At 34.9% G+C, this 16561-nt stretch overlaps 1 protein-coding gene across 4 annotated transcripts in view; it reads right to left on the reverse strand.

Annotated features, from left to right (window-relative positions):
* Nucleotides 1-16561, reverse strand: part of LOC132116047 (brefeldin A-inhibited guanine nucleotide-exchange protein 1-like) — a 78512-nt gene that overhangs the window by 7473 nt on the left and 54478 nt on the right. For 2 of the 4 annotated variants that reach the window (XM_059524596.1, XM_059524593.1), the window contains 14 exons: nucleotides 15850-15937; nucleotides 15714-15754; nucleotides 14285-14454; nucleotides 13907-14058; nucleotides 9242-9414; nucleotides 8260-8420; nucleotides 7698-7828; nucleotides 6433-6562; nucleotides 6107-6242; nucleotides 5793-5931; nucleotides 2582-2651; nucleotides 2329-2449; nucleotides 1837-1976; nucleotides 952-1120 (listed from right to left, as the gene is read on the reverse strand). In XM_059524596.1, coding sequence (XP_059380579.1) covers nucleotides 952-1120; nucleotides 1837-1976; nucleotides 2329-2449; nucleotides 2582-2651; nucleotides 5793-5931; nucleotides 6107-6242; nucleotides 6433-6562; nucleotides 7698-7828; nucleotides 8260-8420; nucleotides 9242-9414; nucleotides 13907-14058; nucleotides 14285-14454; nucleotides 15714-15754; nucleotides 15850-15937 — 1821 coding nt within the window. Of the gene's footprint in view, nucleotides 1-951; nucleotides 1121-1836; nucleotides 1977-2328; nucleotides 2450-2581; nucleotides 2652-5792; nucleotides 5932-6106; nucleotides 6243-6428; nucleotides 6563-7697; nucleotides 7829-8259; nucleotides 8421-9241; nucleotides 9415-13906; nucleotides 14059-14284; nucleotides 14455-15713; nucleotides 15755-15849; nucleotides 15938-16561 lie in introns of all 4 variants that reach the window. The other 2 variants (XM_059524594.1, XM_059524595.1) reach the window with 2 other exon arrangements.

The raw sequence follows: 16561 nt of genomic DNA on the forward strand, positions 1-16561 counted from the left end.
CTTGTTTAATAATGTCTTACACACACCCATAGTGTACGCATATACAAGTCTTGTACGTTAGATTAGATTAGTGCGGGTGCGCATTTAGATTTTTTTCACGCGTTCACTGTGATTTAGTCGGTTTCATTGGCGGCTCGTTGGGGGAGGCACAGTTTCCCCCAAATTTTGAGGTGAAAATGAGGACGATTTAATGTTAATAAAATTCACTTTTAATTTCAGTTCATGTCTCAAAATGTATATATTTTTGTTTGTAATTTCACAGTTAAAATACCATTACTTGAAAGCTCCGCTTTTCTATCGCGAATGTGCCGAATCTGCTGATGTAATTACAACCACTAAGTGAAAGAGAAGGGGAGGGGGAGACCAGGGGAACCAATCAGCATTGAGTGTTCACTTTCAGCGCTGAGGAGCGCTGAGAAAAGTAACATCATAGAGGATGCTTGCCTCCCTTCTGGAATATCAACCAACCAACATAGAGATGTAAATTACGTGCTATTAGTATGAACCTGTTTTTATACAGTCTATGGTTTGAACGTCTCCCGGAGCGGCTGGGCTGATAATTTACCAAGTATTCATAATGAGAAGCGATATTGTATATATTTTCTTTACGATTTCCAACTAAAAGCCACCAAAAAGCCATTTTAAAGTGGTTAAGCAAATAATAATTCTGGTGGCTTGATTGTGCAAACAACTTCAAAAAAATTGCAACAAAAAAATTAATTGTTTTGTAGAATGTTTTGGTCAGTTTAGTCAGTTTTTCATTGAACCAGAAAGAAACTTTGAGAAGGATAATGGAACGGTCTCCATGCAATAGTAAGGCTTTCCTCTCTGTACACATATCCTTAACCTGTATTATTAGTGTCCCCTTCAAAACTTGCTCTTGAGAAATGTTATGTTTATTGCCCCCCCAACATTTAGATGAAATTTTCGCCCCTGATCACGAGTACTGACCAGCCTTCCACAGCGCGGTTCTCTGTTCGTTATTGGAGTTAAAGGCCTTAGCAAAGCGATGGGACTCCAGAAGACAGTCAAGCAGTTTAAACAGCTGTTCTGAGGTCAGGTAGCGATACATTCCCTGGTCCTGAGTATCCACATGTACGTCAGCGACCAAAGCATCTCTCTGCAGGGAAAACACACTTCATTTAGACTGTATACCTGACTGTAACTTATAGACAAAATCTTCTTCAATCCTTTAATATAACAAGTTTTACTCAATAACCATTTAAATGATGTGACCTAGCATAAGGGGTTTTAAGCTTTTCTTTTTAATATATTACATTTTACATGTTATTATTTCAACACTTTTTTTCTCAAAATGTTCTGATGATAATTAATTAGGAATAAAAATAAAATAGAATAAAATAAAATGAAAATAGAATGAAAATAACAATCAATCAATCAATCAATCAATTACACATAATTGTTGTTTATTCTGCTTTAAGACTATAACTATTAACACTTTTTTTTTTTTTGGTCATTGAAATATTAAATGAATAACTTAAACTTAGAAGAAAAAAAAAAGATTTTATAAATGTTACTTGGCCACCTACCAAAACAAATATGTTTAAGTTAATTGAAACAGAAATAAATGACATTGAAGCTACATAGAAAAATAATAATAATAGAAAGCTCAAACTAAAATTACTTAAACTAAAATAAAGATATTAATAAATATTAATAAATACTACAATAGTATAAAAATAATGCTAAAATTACACTGATGTGGCCAACGCAATCTTGCTTATGTCATTTCCTGATTGTAATCCTTAGTATATTAACAAAAACACAAAAAACAAAAAACTATTGGTTATAATCAGAGATTGTAAAGGATGGTACCTGTGCTGCTGCAAAGTTTTCAGCATCCTCCTTCTTACTAGTTGCAGGAAAGAACACAATGTTGTCTATGGTCTGAATGAGCTCCAGCTGGACGACACACTTTATGAGCAGAGCTGCAAACAGCCGCTGTTCCTGGGCTTCTGGGGAGATCGCATATGGAAACACAAAATGAACAGCTGACCAGCTGATAGTCAGTGTGTTCGGGGTGCTTTATGAAAGCAGGCTAAAATCTGGACTAAAAATAATATTTTTACATTTAATTCATGAAAATCATTAAGGATTATTACATGATTCTCTGGATTTTCTTGATTCTAACTAGTCATTCATGGCATTCTGAAATCAAATACCGTTGTATTTGTAAATGAGTAACAGTATCTACATTTTTTTGGTTCATAGCTGAGTTTAAAATCTTTCATTTATGACATACTGTGGAGCAAAAAAAAAGATCAATAAAGAACAATAATCTGGATGGTTGGCCACCCTGATACATGCCTAAAGCCACACTGAACTGACTCTTGCTGCGGTTTTCAGCCAAAGCCTTCTCCATACTGTTCACCGACTGCTGGTCATCTGACCGAGTCTGAATATCCACTGACTTCTGGGAAATGGAGTCCTGTAAGCACCAAATCAGTACTTATTATTATTCTAACATTAATGACCTCCTATAGCACTAGATTATCTGGTTGAGATGACCCTCCATGAACACTTAAACTTTGAGCTCAGTCTGGGAATCTTCTTTGCATACCAGCTGTTTATCAGAGTCGAGCTGAGTCACATGATCTCCCTCTGTACCCGCCGGTCTCCATGTCAACAGCCTGAAAACAACACAGACCTGGGTTAGATGGTGCAGGTGCCTTTTCCAGTTTAATGATATGGGCTGCCATATCAAGCTAAATTAATGTATTTATTTTTTTATATATATATAATTATGCCTTCATTAAATTATTGTGCCAAAAAGGGAAAAACGGTTTGGTAACAGGGCTGACAGTTTTACAGCTTAATTTGACATATCTTCCATGTAAGTTTTTTTTAAATCTAAATTTAATGTATATATTTCTACAAATATCAAACATTGCATAGCAAAATCATAGTAACAGGGTTGAGACTTCAACAGTTAATATTTAGCTACAAGATTTCTATTCAAAAGAGAATAGAATGCACTTTTTTTTTTTTTTTTACAATTAGAGCATTAAATTATGAAGGACTAAAAATGACAGAAGGAAAAATAAATAAATAAATGCAGAAATAATAGTGAAAATAAATCAATTTTGGTAATATAAATGACTATTTCTGTATTTTTTATTTATTTATGTATTTCTATATGTATTTATTTATTTCTTCATTTATTTATTTATATATTTATTTATATATTTCTACATTTATTTATGTATTTCCACATTTCTACATTTATTTTTCCATGCGCCTCTATGCTAATTGAGTGGGGGGTGCCAACATCAGTCTGAAGAAGGATTGGTTAGAGCGATGTGATTGAATCTACTACTACTGCCTTGATTTCGCTGGTACAAGGAAGCCTACTCGGTAATGCTGCCAGTGTTGCCAATTTAGCGACTTTTCAGACCCCCATAGCGACTTTTTTCCAAAAAAGCGACTAGCGACAAATCTAGCGACTTTTTTTGACAGACCTTATAATATGACGCACTTACGTCATGAATATGCCAATTAGCATATGACCCCATCTAGCGACATTTAGTGACTTTTCAGGCGGGGTTTAGCTACTTTCCATTGAAAGAAGTTGGCAACACTGAATGCTGCTTGAGTTAATAGATGCTGTTTTCAGTTTTATGTAGCCTAGATGGAGACTTTTGTTCAAGCAATTGCTAACGATTTAAGATCATTAGAGCAGGATTGCATAGCCTGATAGATGGATCGTTTGCTTCTGTCTGGTTAGCGATGCGGCCTCCAGCTAACCAATCCTTCTTCAGACTGATGTTGGCACCCCCCACTCAATTAGCATATACGCGCAGAGAAAATAAATGTATAAATGTGGAAATACATAAATAAATAAATATATAAATAAATAAATGTAGAAATAAACAAATATATAAATATTAGGGCTGGGACAACGCGTCGAGGTCATCGATGACGTCGACGCAAAAAATACGTAGACGCAAAATATGCGCATCGATTCGTCGACCTGTTTTTATTTCTCTAAAAAACGTTTGCAAAACGTTTACCTTATGTGCGCTGAATATACGCGATGGCCGGATCAACATTCTGTCCAACGTTATATAACCAATCCAGGGGGTTTTCTGCATTGATCTTTTTTTTGGCGGCTGTCAAAGCCTTATTTGATCGGTGAGTGACAGTGACAGGGCGCGTAAGAGAGAGAGCCCCGGCTGCGCGTGCACTCACAGTCTTCAAACAACACGAGCGCTTCTTGCTCTCTCCCTCCCTTGTGCATATTAATCAAAATCATTAAACACGATAGAAAAAGGGCGAAACACCAAAGTTTCACGCGCACTCACAGTCTTCAAACTACACGAGCGCTTCTTGCTCTCTCCCTCCCTTGTGCATATTAACCAAAATCATTAGACACGATAGAAAAAGGGCGGAACGCCAAAGTTTTACGTGGAGCATTCAGAGATTTTTTTTCTCCATGACAGGCTGCTGGCTCCCACTGTTAATTTTTTTTTTTTTTTTGGAAAAGCACTCTCTGTATTAGCTTAAAGCCCTCAAGTTTACATTTACATACTGTATTCTTTCAATTGCTCTAAACAAGTATTTTGGGTGACCTTTTTTATTGAATACTAGACATCAAGTTGTTGTTATTTTCATCTGAAAGAACTTCTTTTTTCAGTAAGCTAGGCCCTATGTGTTCAGTAAGCTTGTTTCAGTAAGCTATGTGTTTTCAAGGTTTCAAGGTTTTATTGAATGCTATCTCTATACAAGTGCAAAGTAATGCATTCTTAGTCAGTCTTTTATTTTGTAATTTTAAGAGCAATAAACATATATTGCAATGTTAAGGAATTTATGTTTTTTTCATTCAGATATGTAAATCAACATGTATAAATTGTTAGTAGTCAATTAATGGGGAGATAATCGAAATCAAATCGGTCTGAAAAATTAATCGTTAGATTAATTGATGCATCGAAAAAATAATCGCTAGATTAATCGTTTAAAAAATAATCGTTTATCCCAGCCCTAATAAATATATAAATAAATTAATAAATAAATGTATAAATACATAAATAAACACATATAGAAATGCATAAATACATGCAAAAATACAGAAATAGCCATTTATATTACCAAAATGTATTTATTTTCACTATTATTTCTGCATTTATCTATTTTAAAATTTTTCTTTCTGTCATTTTTAGTCCTTCATATTTAATAATCGGTTGTTTGCTTTAAAAAAAAATAGTAACAGGGTTGACACATCTTTAATTAATTTAGCTACAAGATGTTTATCAAAAAAAAGAATTTAATGCAAATGTTTACAAATAGAGCATTTAAAAATCAGTTGTTTACCCTTTGAAAAAAAAAAAATGTAATTTGGCTACAATATATTTATAAATATTTCTACAAATATAGCATTTATAACCCGTTGTTTACTTTACAAGCTCATAGAAACAGGGTTGATAGATTTACAGTTCATTTAGCTACAAGATGTTTATTAGAAACAATTTATTGCAGACATTTCTACAAATATTCAGTATTTAATAGTTAGTTTAGTACAAAATCATGATAACAGGGTTGATATTTTCAGATTATGATGCCTACTGGTAAAAACATGATAAAGACAAGGCTTGTCCTTAAAGAGTTCACATTCTAATTAAGCCACTACAATTTTTTTTTTAAATTATGGAGTAACTGATTACTTTTTACACATTTATATAAAAGGGAAACTATTAACATTTATTTTATAAAACGATCCCTTAGGAAAAGAGTAAACCATCAATTCTGAATAGAAAGAGCTTTATGTGAACACTCACATGTGTGGGATGGTGGTTTTGAAGATGTCTAGCATACAGTTGCAGGTCTTGTCCCATGTCTCAGCGTTAAACTTCTCACCATTAAGGATGACCACGTTTTCAAGGCAATTAGTTCCTGATCTTGCTAATTGCTCATTATCTGTGAGGAGACATGAGCAAGAGGGCTCATGACCTGAAGTCATAATTCACATATGCATTTCAATTAACTGCCTACACACAAAATCTTCTAGTCTTCAGAATTTTGAACAATGTTGTTTTCTCAACAGGGTCACTGTAAATGTACTGCAATTGTACCGTGTCTATCGAACACCCACCTTGCTGAACACACCAGTAGAGCTGAGAGAGGATATCATCTAACAGAACATCGCTGAGAGACTCAAAGTACTGTGTGAAAACGTCACAGATAGCATAAAGTGCATGATTGCAGGTGGTGGTCATCCACTCCGCTTTCTGTGGGAAGATACAAAATAGAACATCAGCCATATTTCCATCTTTGGCATGGAGATACTGGAGTGCTACCATATGATTATGTGAACGCCAGAGAGAGTCCCCTTCCAAACAATATCTGTACTGGTGACACTTTCTAAAATGGATGTCTCATTATCTTCTAGGACAGGTTTCAGTGCTGATGTTGACTTGCCTCAGTCTGTTGCTCTGGAAGCTTCATGTTATCGAAGATCCTGAACACGATGCGGAACAGATCCTGCCACCAGTGTTTCTCGTAAGTGTGACCGTACGTCTTCATCACCTCAAACATCACCGTCAGACCCCTGACAAACAAACCAAAAATAGATTGTTGTGATAAGGTGAAAAAGATTAACAATGCTATACGCGTGATTACAAGAAGATTTCAGTATTTAACTGTTGGCAACAACTGTAGCTTCAAAACTGACACTTAAAAATCACACTTTAAATGTTTTTGTACAATTTTTTGCTAGAAAATAGAATTAATATAAATGATCGTTCCAAAGTTTGGGGTTGGTAAGATTTTTTTTTAAGAAGTCTGCATTTATTTAAAAAAAAAAAAAAAAACGGGGGAATTTTTTTAATATAAATTATTAAATAAAAAAGGTAATTGCGAATTATAAAGTCACAATTGTGAGATATACACTTGCAATTCTGAGAAAAAAAAAAGTCTGGCAGTTGGGAATATTAAGTCACTATTGCGTGATATAAACTGAGAAAAAATCTAAATTTATTGCAGATATTCCTACAAATATCAAGCATTCAATAAAAAAACCCATAGTAACGGCTGAAACTTTAGTAGTTAACTTAGCTACAATATGTTTATTAGATAGAGAATTTAATGCAAATATTTCCACAAATATTCAGTGCTTAATAGTCAGTTGTTTACTATACAAAATCATAGTAACAGGGTTGATACAGTTAATTTAGCTACAATATGTTTACTAGAAAGGTAATTTAATGCAGATATTTCTACAAGTAGAACATTTAATAATCTAAGCATTTCATAATTAAAAGATTTAAACAGAAATTCGCATTTAGGACTTTATAGCTGCACGTTTATATCATGCAATTCTGAGAAAAAAAATCTGAATTGTGAGATGTAAACTGAAACAATCAGTGAATGCATGCTTGCGGATTAAAATTTCTTCTTTTGCTTCAAAAAAAAAAAAAAAAAAAAAAACCTTCACCTCAAACTTTCGAATGGTGTTAATATTTAGTGTAAATCTAAATGTATTCATTTAGATTAATTCATTTTTTACTAAATACTTTTTCACGTTCTTCATAATTTGTGTGTGGTCTTTACAAACTTGACAGGGATAAAAAAAAACAACAGGACCAAGTTAACTCATTCTGTAGTTTTAAAACATTTTTAAAAAACTATTAACTACTATCAAAAAACATTTCAGATTTTTCTGTGTTATAGTGTTTGCCGCTAACCTGGTCCGGACGTCCAGCTTACACCTGTTGATGATGCATGACAGCTCAAAGAGGATGGGGAACCAGCCTCTCACCCAGACACGGTCCTCCGGTGCAACATTCATATCATCACTGGTATAGTCTTTAAATGCCTGCCGACACAAAACACAGCACATACTTAAGCACATGCTGCTCGACTATAAGCTGTATTCACAGATCAAAATGTTTCTGATCCAATCTGGCAACCCCTCGGTGGGAAGCAGTGGAAGTCTCCATGTGGGTTGCCTTCACTAATCTCCACTTTAGAAACACCAGAGGACTAAAGCACTTAACAAGCACAAACACAGCTCATAACACAATCCCCCTTCATGGAGAGCCGAAAACAGATCATTTACATTTTCCATTTATTTAATAAAGGCGCATAGTTTTTGCTCATTAGGGCATCTGGTAATGTGAGTTTTCTCGTTAAAAGTGCCCTGTGGTCTCCTCAAGCGTAATCTATTTAGTGAATGCCTATCTAAAGCCTGACCCGGGGTCAGATCATAATTCAGCTGTTATGGAGAGCGCACTCGTTAGCACTGACCTGAGGTCGGTCGGAGACGTATTTGGCGCAGTGGCGGATTAGACGAATTGCCTCCATGCTGGTGTCGGGGAAAGAAGCGTTGCAGGCGAACTCAGACAGACATTTGACAGAGTCCTGGAAGGAATCGATGGTAGCTGGAAAATGCTTCTCGAATACATTCGCTGTGAAGAGAGAAGAGACGATTAGAGGTCTTTTACAAAACTGAATTAAAAGTTAATAAATGTTCACAATGCAAATCTTCCTTTCCACTCCACCCAGAAAAAAAAAGAAAAAAAAAAAATGAAACTAAAACTAAAATGTGAAAATTGCTAAATGATAATAACGATGAAATAAAAAATAAAAATAATAATTTTAGCTGTTTTAATTCAAAGGTGTAATAGCTGTAATAATAAAAAAGATAACAATAATTTTATAATACTTTATTTTTTAACTATTTTTTTATCATTATAATTAAATTAATAAACTATTCATATAAAACAAAATACATTTTTGGTCCAAAAAAAAAAGAAACAAAAAAGGGGAAGGATAAAAAAGGAAATGAAAAAATAAACGAAATAAGAAAAAAATATATTTTTTTAATAAAATGCTTGAAATATACAGTATACAAGTCTAATCAATGGAGGTCCACCAGTGAAAACTTTCTATTTAGCATTTTTTTATTTCAACATTTCATTTTTTGATTTTAGCATTTAACAATTAAATGTAAACATTTTCATAATAAATTATATTATTGGAAAAACGGTTTTATGATCAGTATAAAAATACTATGATTTGTTTTTATTATTTATTATTTCATGAAAGTTTTTTGAGTTAAATTGAAATTAGGTTTAATTTAAATAAGGTTTAATTAAAAAAAATTAATAAATAGATAAATTAAACAATATTTTATTAAAAACATGAGTAATTCCTAAAATAGAGATTTTATCTTTTATATTTTTCATATCCTAAACCAGAGAATCCTTGATCTCCATCAGGCACTTACTGACAATGTGTCCAGTTGTCTGGAAGGCCAGCTCTACAATACTCTCATCCTGATCAGAGGCAGCCAGATGGAACACAGAAAAAATGTTCTTCCACCCCGATCTAATATTCCCAGCCTGAGAGTTGACCATCTGGGCTATACAGCGGACCACCATGTCCCTAATGGTGGGAGATCTGTAGATAGAGAAGAAGAATGTGAATAAAGCAGAAACACACACACACACACAGACACACACTCATCATCTCATTCTGCAAGGGCAAACACATGTAGACAAGTTCATTTTTCTCCATCAGTCATGGAGTTTAGTCATGAAGTCTTCTGACACGGTGTTCAATCACTAAGCCTAATGAGTACTGCAGGGTCCACATGAGCTAATATAACTTTCTCCTCTTCACTTCCTTCCACTGATGGAGAAGCTACTTTAAAAGTGAAGATTGCCAGGCTGCTTCTAATGTAAATTTGCTAGACTATAGCTGAGCTAAATAAAAAAAAAAGAAGTTTGCTTCTCTACTTTGGCAATGAGGAATTCAGTGATGATGGCGACATCATATTTGAAATGATAAATTTACACAAAATACAACTAACAAATGGAGGAAATTAGTTTATGTAATTGAATGTGTATTTCACATTCACGTGTTTACACAATTTACACATTGTTCAATTTTAACTACTAGGTGATGACAACATTAATCTTTAAGCAATTCTTTGACATGAATTGCTCATAACCAGTGCTGTTACCTGAAACCATAGCCATTCAGAAAGTTTCGTTAACAGCGGAAATGTTGCAGTAGCAAATAACTAAAATAAAAGTTGAAGTTATAGTAATAAAAGAAATAAAACTGAATAAAAAATTATTTAAAAATGACAAAAGAACAACAAAATGACTACAAATTACTACAACTATCTAAAATAAAATATTACTAAATGTTAATAAACACAATAAAAGCATATAAATAATCCTAAAATAACTTATTAAATTTTTTAATGAATAATCAGACTGATTCACTAAATTTACTGCCAATGCTATATATATATACCGTATTTTCCGGACTATAAGTCACACTTTTTTTCATAGTTTGGCTGGTCCTGCGACTTATAGTCAGGTGCGACTTATTTATCAAAATTAATTCGACATGAACCAAGAGAAATGAACTAACAGAAAACATTACTGTCTACAGCCGCAAGAGGGCGCTCTATGCTGCCAGAGATGCTGCTCAGTGCTCCTGTAGTCTACACTAAGCAGCATATAGCGCCCTCTCGCGGCTGTAGACGGTAATGTTTTCTCTTGGTTCTTGGGTCTAAATAAATGCGACTTATAGTCCGGTGTGACTTATATATGGTTTTTTAATCGTCATGATGTATTTTTGGACTGATGCGACTTATACTCAGGTGCGACCTATAGTCCGGAAAATACAGTGTGTGTGCGTATATATATATATATATATATATATATATCTATATATATATCTCTATCTATCTATCCATCTATATATATATATCTACGTATATATATATATCTATATATATATCTATATAAGTGGTGTGCCGTTATCGGCATTAACGTGCTGCGTTAACATGAGACTCTTATCGGGCGATAAAAAAAATATCGGCGTTAATCCATTCTCAAATTTGGGCTGGGAGCTGGGTCTATACTACGCGAGCTATGATGACTTTGACTTTGATATTTTAGCGCGGATGTATACCTAGCCGAATCTGTAGGGGGATAGAACGAGTCTGTAAACCTGTGTATGCCATCTGTGAAATTTCTACATCAAACGTGACGTGCTAACATGGATGCAGCTAAGATGCTGCCGGGTTTGCTTCAGGGAATTTTTTTTTTTTAAATATGCTTCACAATGGAAACCTCGACAAGACGCACGCCTGTTTCACACATACTCCGTCTGCGTATGCAGTCCATGTGCATTTCGTATGTGGTGCAGAAGCAGCACGGACTCATACTCATTGTGCTTTCACACAGGACGTGTTTGCAGTCCACTACTCGGTACGTGAACGATCGCTGCTGGAACACACTGACGGACCACAACTGCGTGAATGCTGGAATCCGTTAACATGGGTGCGTAAAAAACATACGAAACGCATACGCACTGCAGACGGATTATGTGTGAAACAGGCGTAAGGTTGTTTTCACCTTGTGCAATGTGGAATTTGTTTTCAGCTTTCTCAAACAGTTTGTGATGCATTTTGGAAACAGGAGATGAGCCCCTGGTCTAATGCACCACCTAGCTTGAGAAACCCGTTCTAAAATACTTACTTTTAGTCATTATTTTATTTGGGTAGCACATATTCTGAATGCCTTTGGCAGAATTCAAATGAGCCATTTTAATCTAGATTAATTCCAAGATTACAGTGAGATTAATCTAGATTAAAAAAAATAATCTATGCCCACCACTAATATATATATATATATATATATATATATATATATATATATATATATATATATATATATATATACACACTTTATTAGGTACACCTGTTCAATTGCTTGGTAACACAAATTGCTAATCAGCCAATCACATGGCAGCAACTCAATGCATTTAGGCATTTAGTTCAAACTGAGCATCAGAATAGGGAAGAAAGGGGATTTAAGTGACTTTGAATGTGGAATGGTTGTTGGTTACAGATGGGCTGGTCTGCGTATTTCAAAAACTGCTGATCTACTGGGATTTTCACACACAACCATCTCTAGGGTTTACAGAGAATGGTCCGAAAAAGAGAAAATATCCAGTGAGCGGCAGTTGTGCGGACAAAAATGCCTTGTTGATGTCAGAGGTCAGAGGAGAATGGGCAGACTGGTTAGAGATGATAGAAAGGCAACAGTAACTCAAATAACCACTTGTTACAACCAAGATATGTAGAATACCATCTCTGAACACACAACACGTCGAACCCTGAAGCAGATGAGCTACAGCAGCAGAAGACCACACCAGGTGCCGCTCCTGTCAGCTAAGAACAGGAAACGGAGGATACTATTCACACAGGCTCACCAAAATTGGACAGTAGAAGATTGGAAAAACGCTGCCTGGTCTGATGAGTCTCGATTTCTGCAGCTACATTCAGATGGTAGGGTCAGAATTTGGTGTAGACAACATGAAAGCATGGATCCATCCATCCTGCCTTGCTGGTGGTGGTGTAATGGTGTTGGGGATATTTTGTTTGGCACACTTTGTGCCCCTTAGTACCAACTGAGCATAATTTAAACACCACAGCCTACCTGAGCATTGTTGCTGACCATGTCCATCCCTTTTTGACTACAGTGTATCCATCTTCTGATGGCTACTTCCAGCAGGATAATGCACCATGTCACAAAGCTTAAATCATCTCAGACTGGTTTCTTGAACATGACAATGAGTTCACTTTACTTAAATGGCCTCCACAGTCACCAGATCTCAATCCAATAAAGCAGCTTTGGGATGTGGTGGAATGGGAGATTCGAATCATCGATGTGCAGCCGACAAATCTGCAGCAACTGCATGATGCTATCATGTCAATATGGATCATAATATCTGAGAAATGTTTCCAACACCTTGTTGAATCTATGCCACAAAGAATTAAGGCAGTTCTGAAGGCAAAAGGGGATCCAACCCGGTACTAGAAAAGTGTACCTAATAAAGTGGCCAGTGAGTGTATATATATAATTATAGACACTGCAATTTCTTCTATTTATCTATCTTCAAAATACTTTAAGTATAAGTTTGTTTTAGTTACACTAATTTTTACTCTAGACATTTATTTAAATTTTATTGAAAATAATAATAAAACTTTTTTTCATGACTTTTAAAGCTGTGACAACTTTACAGAATTTTTATTTTTTAATATTGGAAAAGCTGCACTACATAGCTACTGGCACTTGATTTAAAAATGTAGTTATTTTAACTTATTCTCTATGGATCAATACACCACTAATGTTATAGCCCGACTACGTCAGACTTTCGTACTTCCGCTCAATTTCAGTTCGCCCTACTCCTGACAGGTTTTGGGAAAAGTTTAATTTATCAACTTTTACCGATCGTCAGCGAGAAACTGGGGAGGCCAAAGTCCGGCAAGGTGATAATTGTGATTGTGTCCCCCTTGGTTGCTCTCATGGAGGATCTAGTTAAAGAGGCAGCAAAACTCGCCCGATGTTTTTTTTTTGCAACATCTGTGTTTACAGCGGAATTTTGGGGCGGCTGAGCCGGCGTTTTGGTATTACCAGGCTACTAATGTTACTGAAGAACTACATAATGTAGCAGAACTAATAAACAAGACCTTCTGCTTATGTCTGCATGACGTGTCCTGAAAGTCGAAAATGTTTACCAACACTTAAAAAGGAGAACATTTAATATATTTAAATTAAGCAGTAAACATGACAAAGACGATTTAAAAATATTTGAAGGCAGGCACTCCAGCCTCCAGAATCCAGAGCAGAGCCCTTCAGAAGATGACATTTAGAAGCCGTACATCCGCCTGAGAGCAACAACAACTACATCCAGCACAAACCTTGTCTATAAACCGTCCTAAGGCAAGACTTACAGATTTGTATGTCAAAGCATGTAGTTTATCACAATTTGTTTGGCTATTCAACTGACACTTTCTGTATTTGAAAGAGGTCTGTGTTATTCAGTGATATTTCACTTTCACCACAGTGTAAATTAAAACGCTCACCTGTTCTTTTTCATTATGTGCTCAAACGGCCGGAGGAAATCCTTCTGGAATCTGAAATTGGCTAACTCGCCCTTCTCCAAAAATTTCATGGACAGCTGCCTTAGAGAATCCACAGCGAAAATAGCAACATCCTCATTAGGATTACAGCCGACCTGAGCCCAAACAGAAAACGAAAGCGTCAGGGAATGTTAAAGCATCGGGAGTGCTGCGTTTTCATTCTCAGCTCTTCTTCAATCTATTAGCTATGCCCTCCCGCAGGCAGAGTGAAATTTAACAGCATAATTTGATTTCTCTGATATTATACAAAGCCACCTTGACACACACTCTTCATGGACCGATAACCTTTCGGCGCTGATTTGGTGGCCGCTTTGAACTCACCTTATTGAAATGATCCCCTATAACCTCCCATATCCTGGACCACTGCAACCTGATACGACCCATGTTGTAATAGGATATCTCCACGATCTTCTGTAGACTGAACATTCGAGGGTGTGTAGGAGAGGCCAATTCGTCCATCGATACAGCACACAGCCATCGTACAAAATCCACTGCGAGACACAACATCGGTCAACAAGACGTCGCTTAAAACTTCTCTGATGTGACAGAGCAGGTCATGGATTCCAATCACAGGACAAAGAACTGATAAAATGCATAGTCTGAATGCAATATACACTGGGGCTGTCACTTTTGAGAAAAATCTAATTCGAACGGATATCGAATATCATGCAATGTATTGGAATATATTTGAATATCTACGTGCATTTTAAAACCCTGATATTTTATTTATAGTTTAATTACGGATATTTCACATCATGTTCGAATGCATATTCGAATATCGAATAAAAAGTGACAGCCCTAATATACACTACCGTTCAAAGGTTTAGGGCCAGTAAAAAAATTTTGTAAGAAGCTAAATTCAATTATATTAGAAACTATTTCAGTGTGCATTTCACTACAAATTTGAACATTACACTGCAGTGATGCCAAAATTAATCTTTAAGCAATTCACTGAAATTAATTGCTCATAGCCAGTGCTGTTATTGTTACCTAAAACTATAACCATTTAGAAAGTTAGGAAATGTTGCATTAGCAAATCACTAAAATAAAACAAGTTTAAGTGGAAGTATAGAAATTACTAAAACTAAACTGATTTACTAAAACTAAAATAAGAAATAAATCTATTCTTTTTTTCAAAAAACAAACACAAAAACAAAATTACTACAAATTACTAAAAAGAAAACTGATAAAATGCATAGTCTGAATGCAATATACACTACCGTTCAAAGGTTAAAGGTCAGTAAAAAATCTTTGTAAGAAGTTAAATTAAATTAATAATTCAATTTAATTAATAAATTAAATTAATAATTTAAATTGAATTATAATAATACAAATAATTAATTAAATTAAATTTAATTTTTCTATTGTCCTCATTTGTAAGTCGCTTTGGACAAAATCTTAAGCGAAATGACTAAATGTAAATATAATGTCAATTCTGGTCAAAACACAGTAAAAACATTTATAATGTTACAAAAGATTTGATATTTGAGCACCAAATCTGCATATCAGAATTACTTTTGGAGGATCATGTGAAATTCACACTTCACAAATTCAGTTGCCATCACAGGAATTAACTGCATCTCAAAATGTATTAAAATGGAAAACAATTGCTTTAAATTATAATAATATTCCTGTATTATTGATAAAATAGATGTTCGTTCAAAATCTCAGTGACAGTTGTGTAAGTGTAAATATACTGTACATGCCTCCCAAATGCAAAAATGCACACAACATGAAATCTTGTACTTACCGATGGCATTTCCATCAAGCCTGATAGAGCCTGTAAATATCCTGCAGAGAAGAATACAAGAGTTTGTATCCGTCCAGAGACATATTAGTGTTTGCAACATTATGAGGTTCATTAGAATTAATGACAACCATCATACCGGTCTACAGCAACCACAACACTTTGAGAGCTGGTCTCTCCAATAGACTCCTGAATGCTTGCGATCTGTTTTCGATCGACGTTCCCTCCTACAGTGAGAAAAATCACATTGTTTATGCAAGCACAAACTTCATTTCACACATTGCTGCTGGATAATTATACTGGATTATCATAAAGCAATCTTAATCATAATTTAGCTTGAGTTAAGATGTTTTTGATGATGCAATGGCAAATGGAAAAGCTGCAACGATGATGGTGCTTGTGAGAAATATAATGCCTTTTGTTTGTAAATTGAGTCAATATATTGTCATATATTCAATATGTATATATTTTGCTCTGATGGAAATGTTGAAGAAACTATTTAACTTTTTATTAGGGCTGTCTGTTTAATGTGTTAACTTAATTAGTTATGAAAAACAACGCGATTAAAATATCTTGACGCAGTTAACGCACTGGCCCTGCCCCCAGACCTGTACATCATCTTACGTGTCATACAGTTGACAGATATGCTGCAGGGCAACAACTCAATAAATGCCGTTATGCCCTATAATTCAAGATATTAGTGCAAAAAATGCCTTTATATGAGTTTTTGTCTCTGGTTATATAATTCGATGTCACACGAGCAGTATTACACGAGTGCTGATTTTGTCCTGAATATCACAAGTTTAAATGTGATTTTATAACAGTTCAGTAAATAAGAAGTTGATATTGTG

Source organism: Carassius carassius, chromosome 35, assembly GCF_963082965.1.
Source record: "Carassius carassius chromosome 35, fCarCar2.1, whole genome shotgun sequence".
NCBI lineage: Eukaryota > Metazoa > Chordata > Actinopteri > Cypriniformes > Cyprinidae > Carassius > Carassius carassius.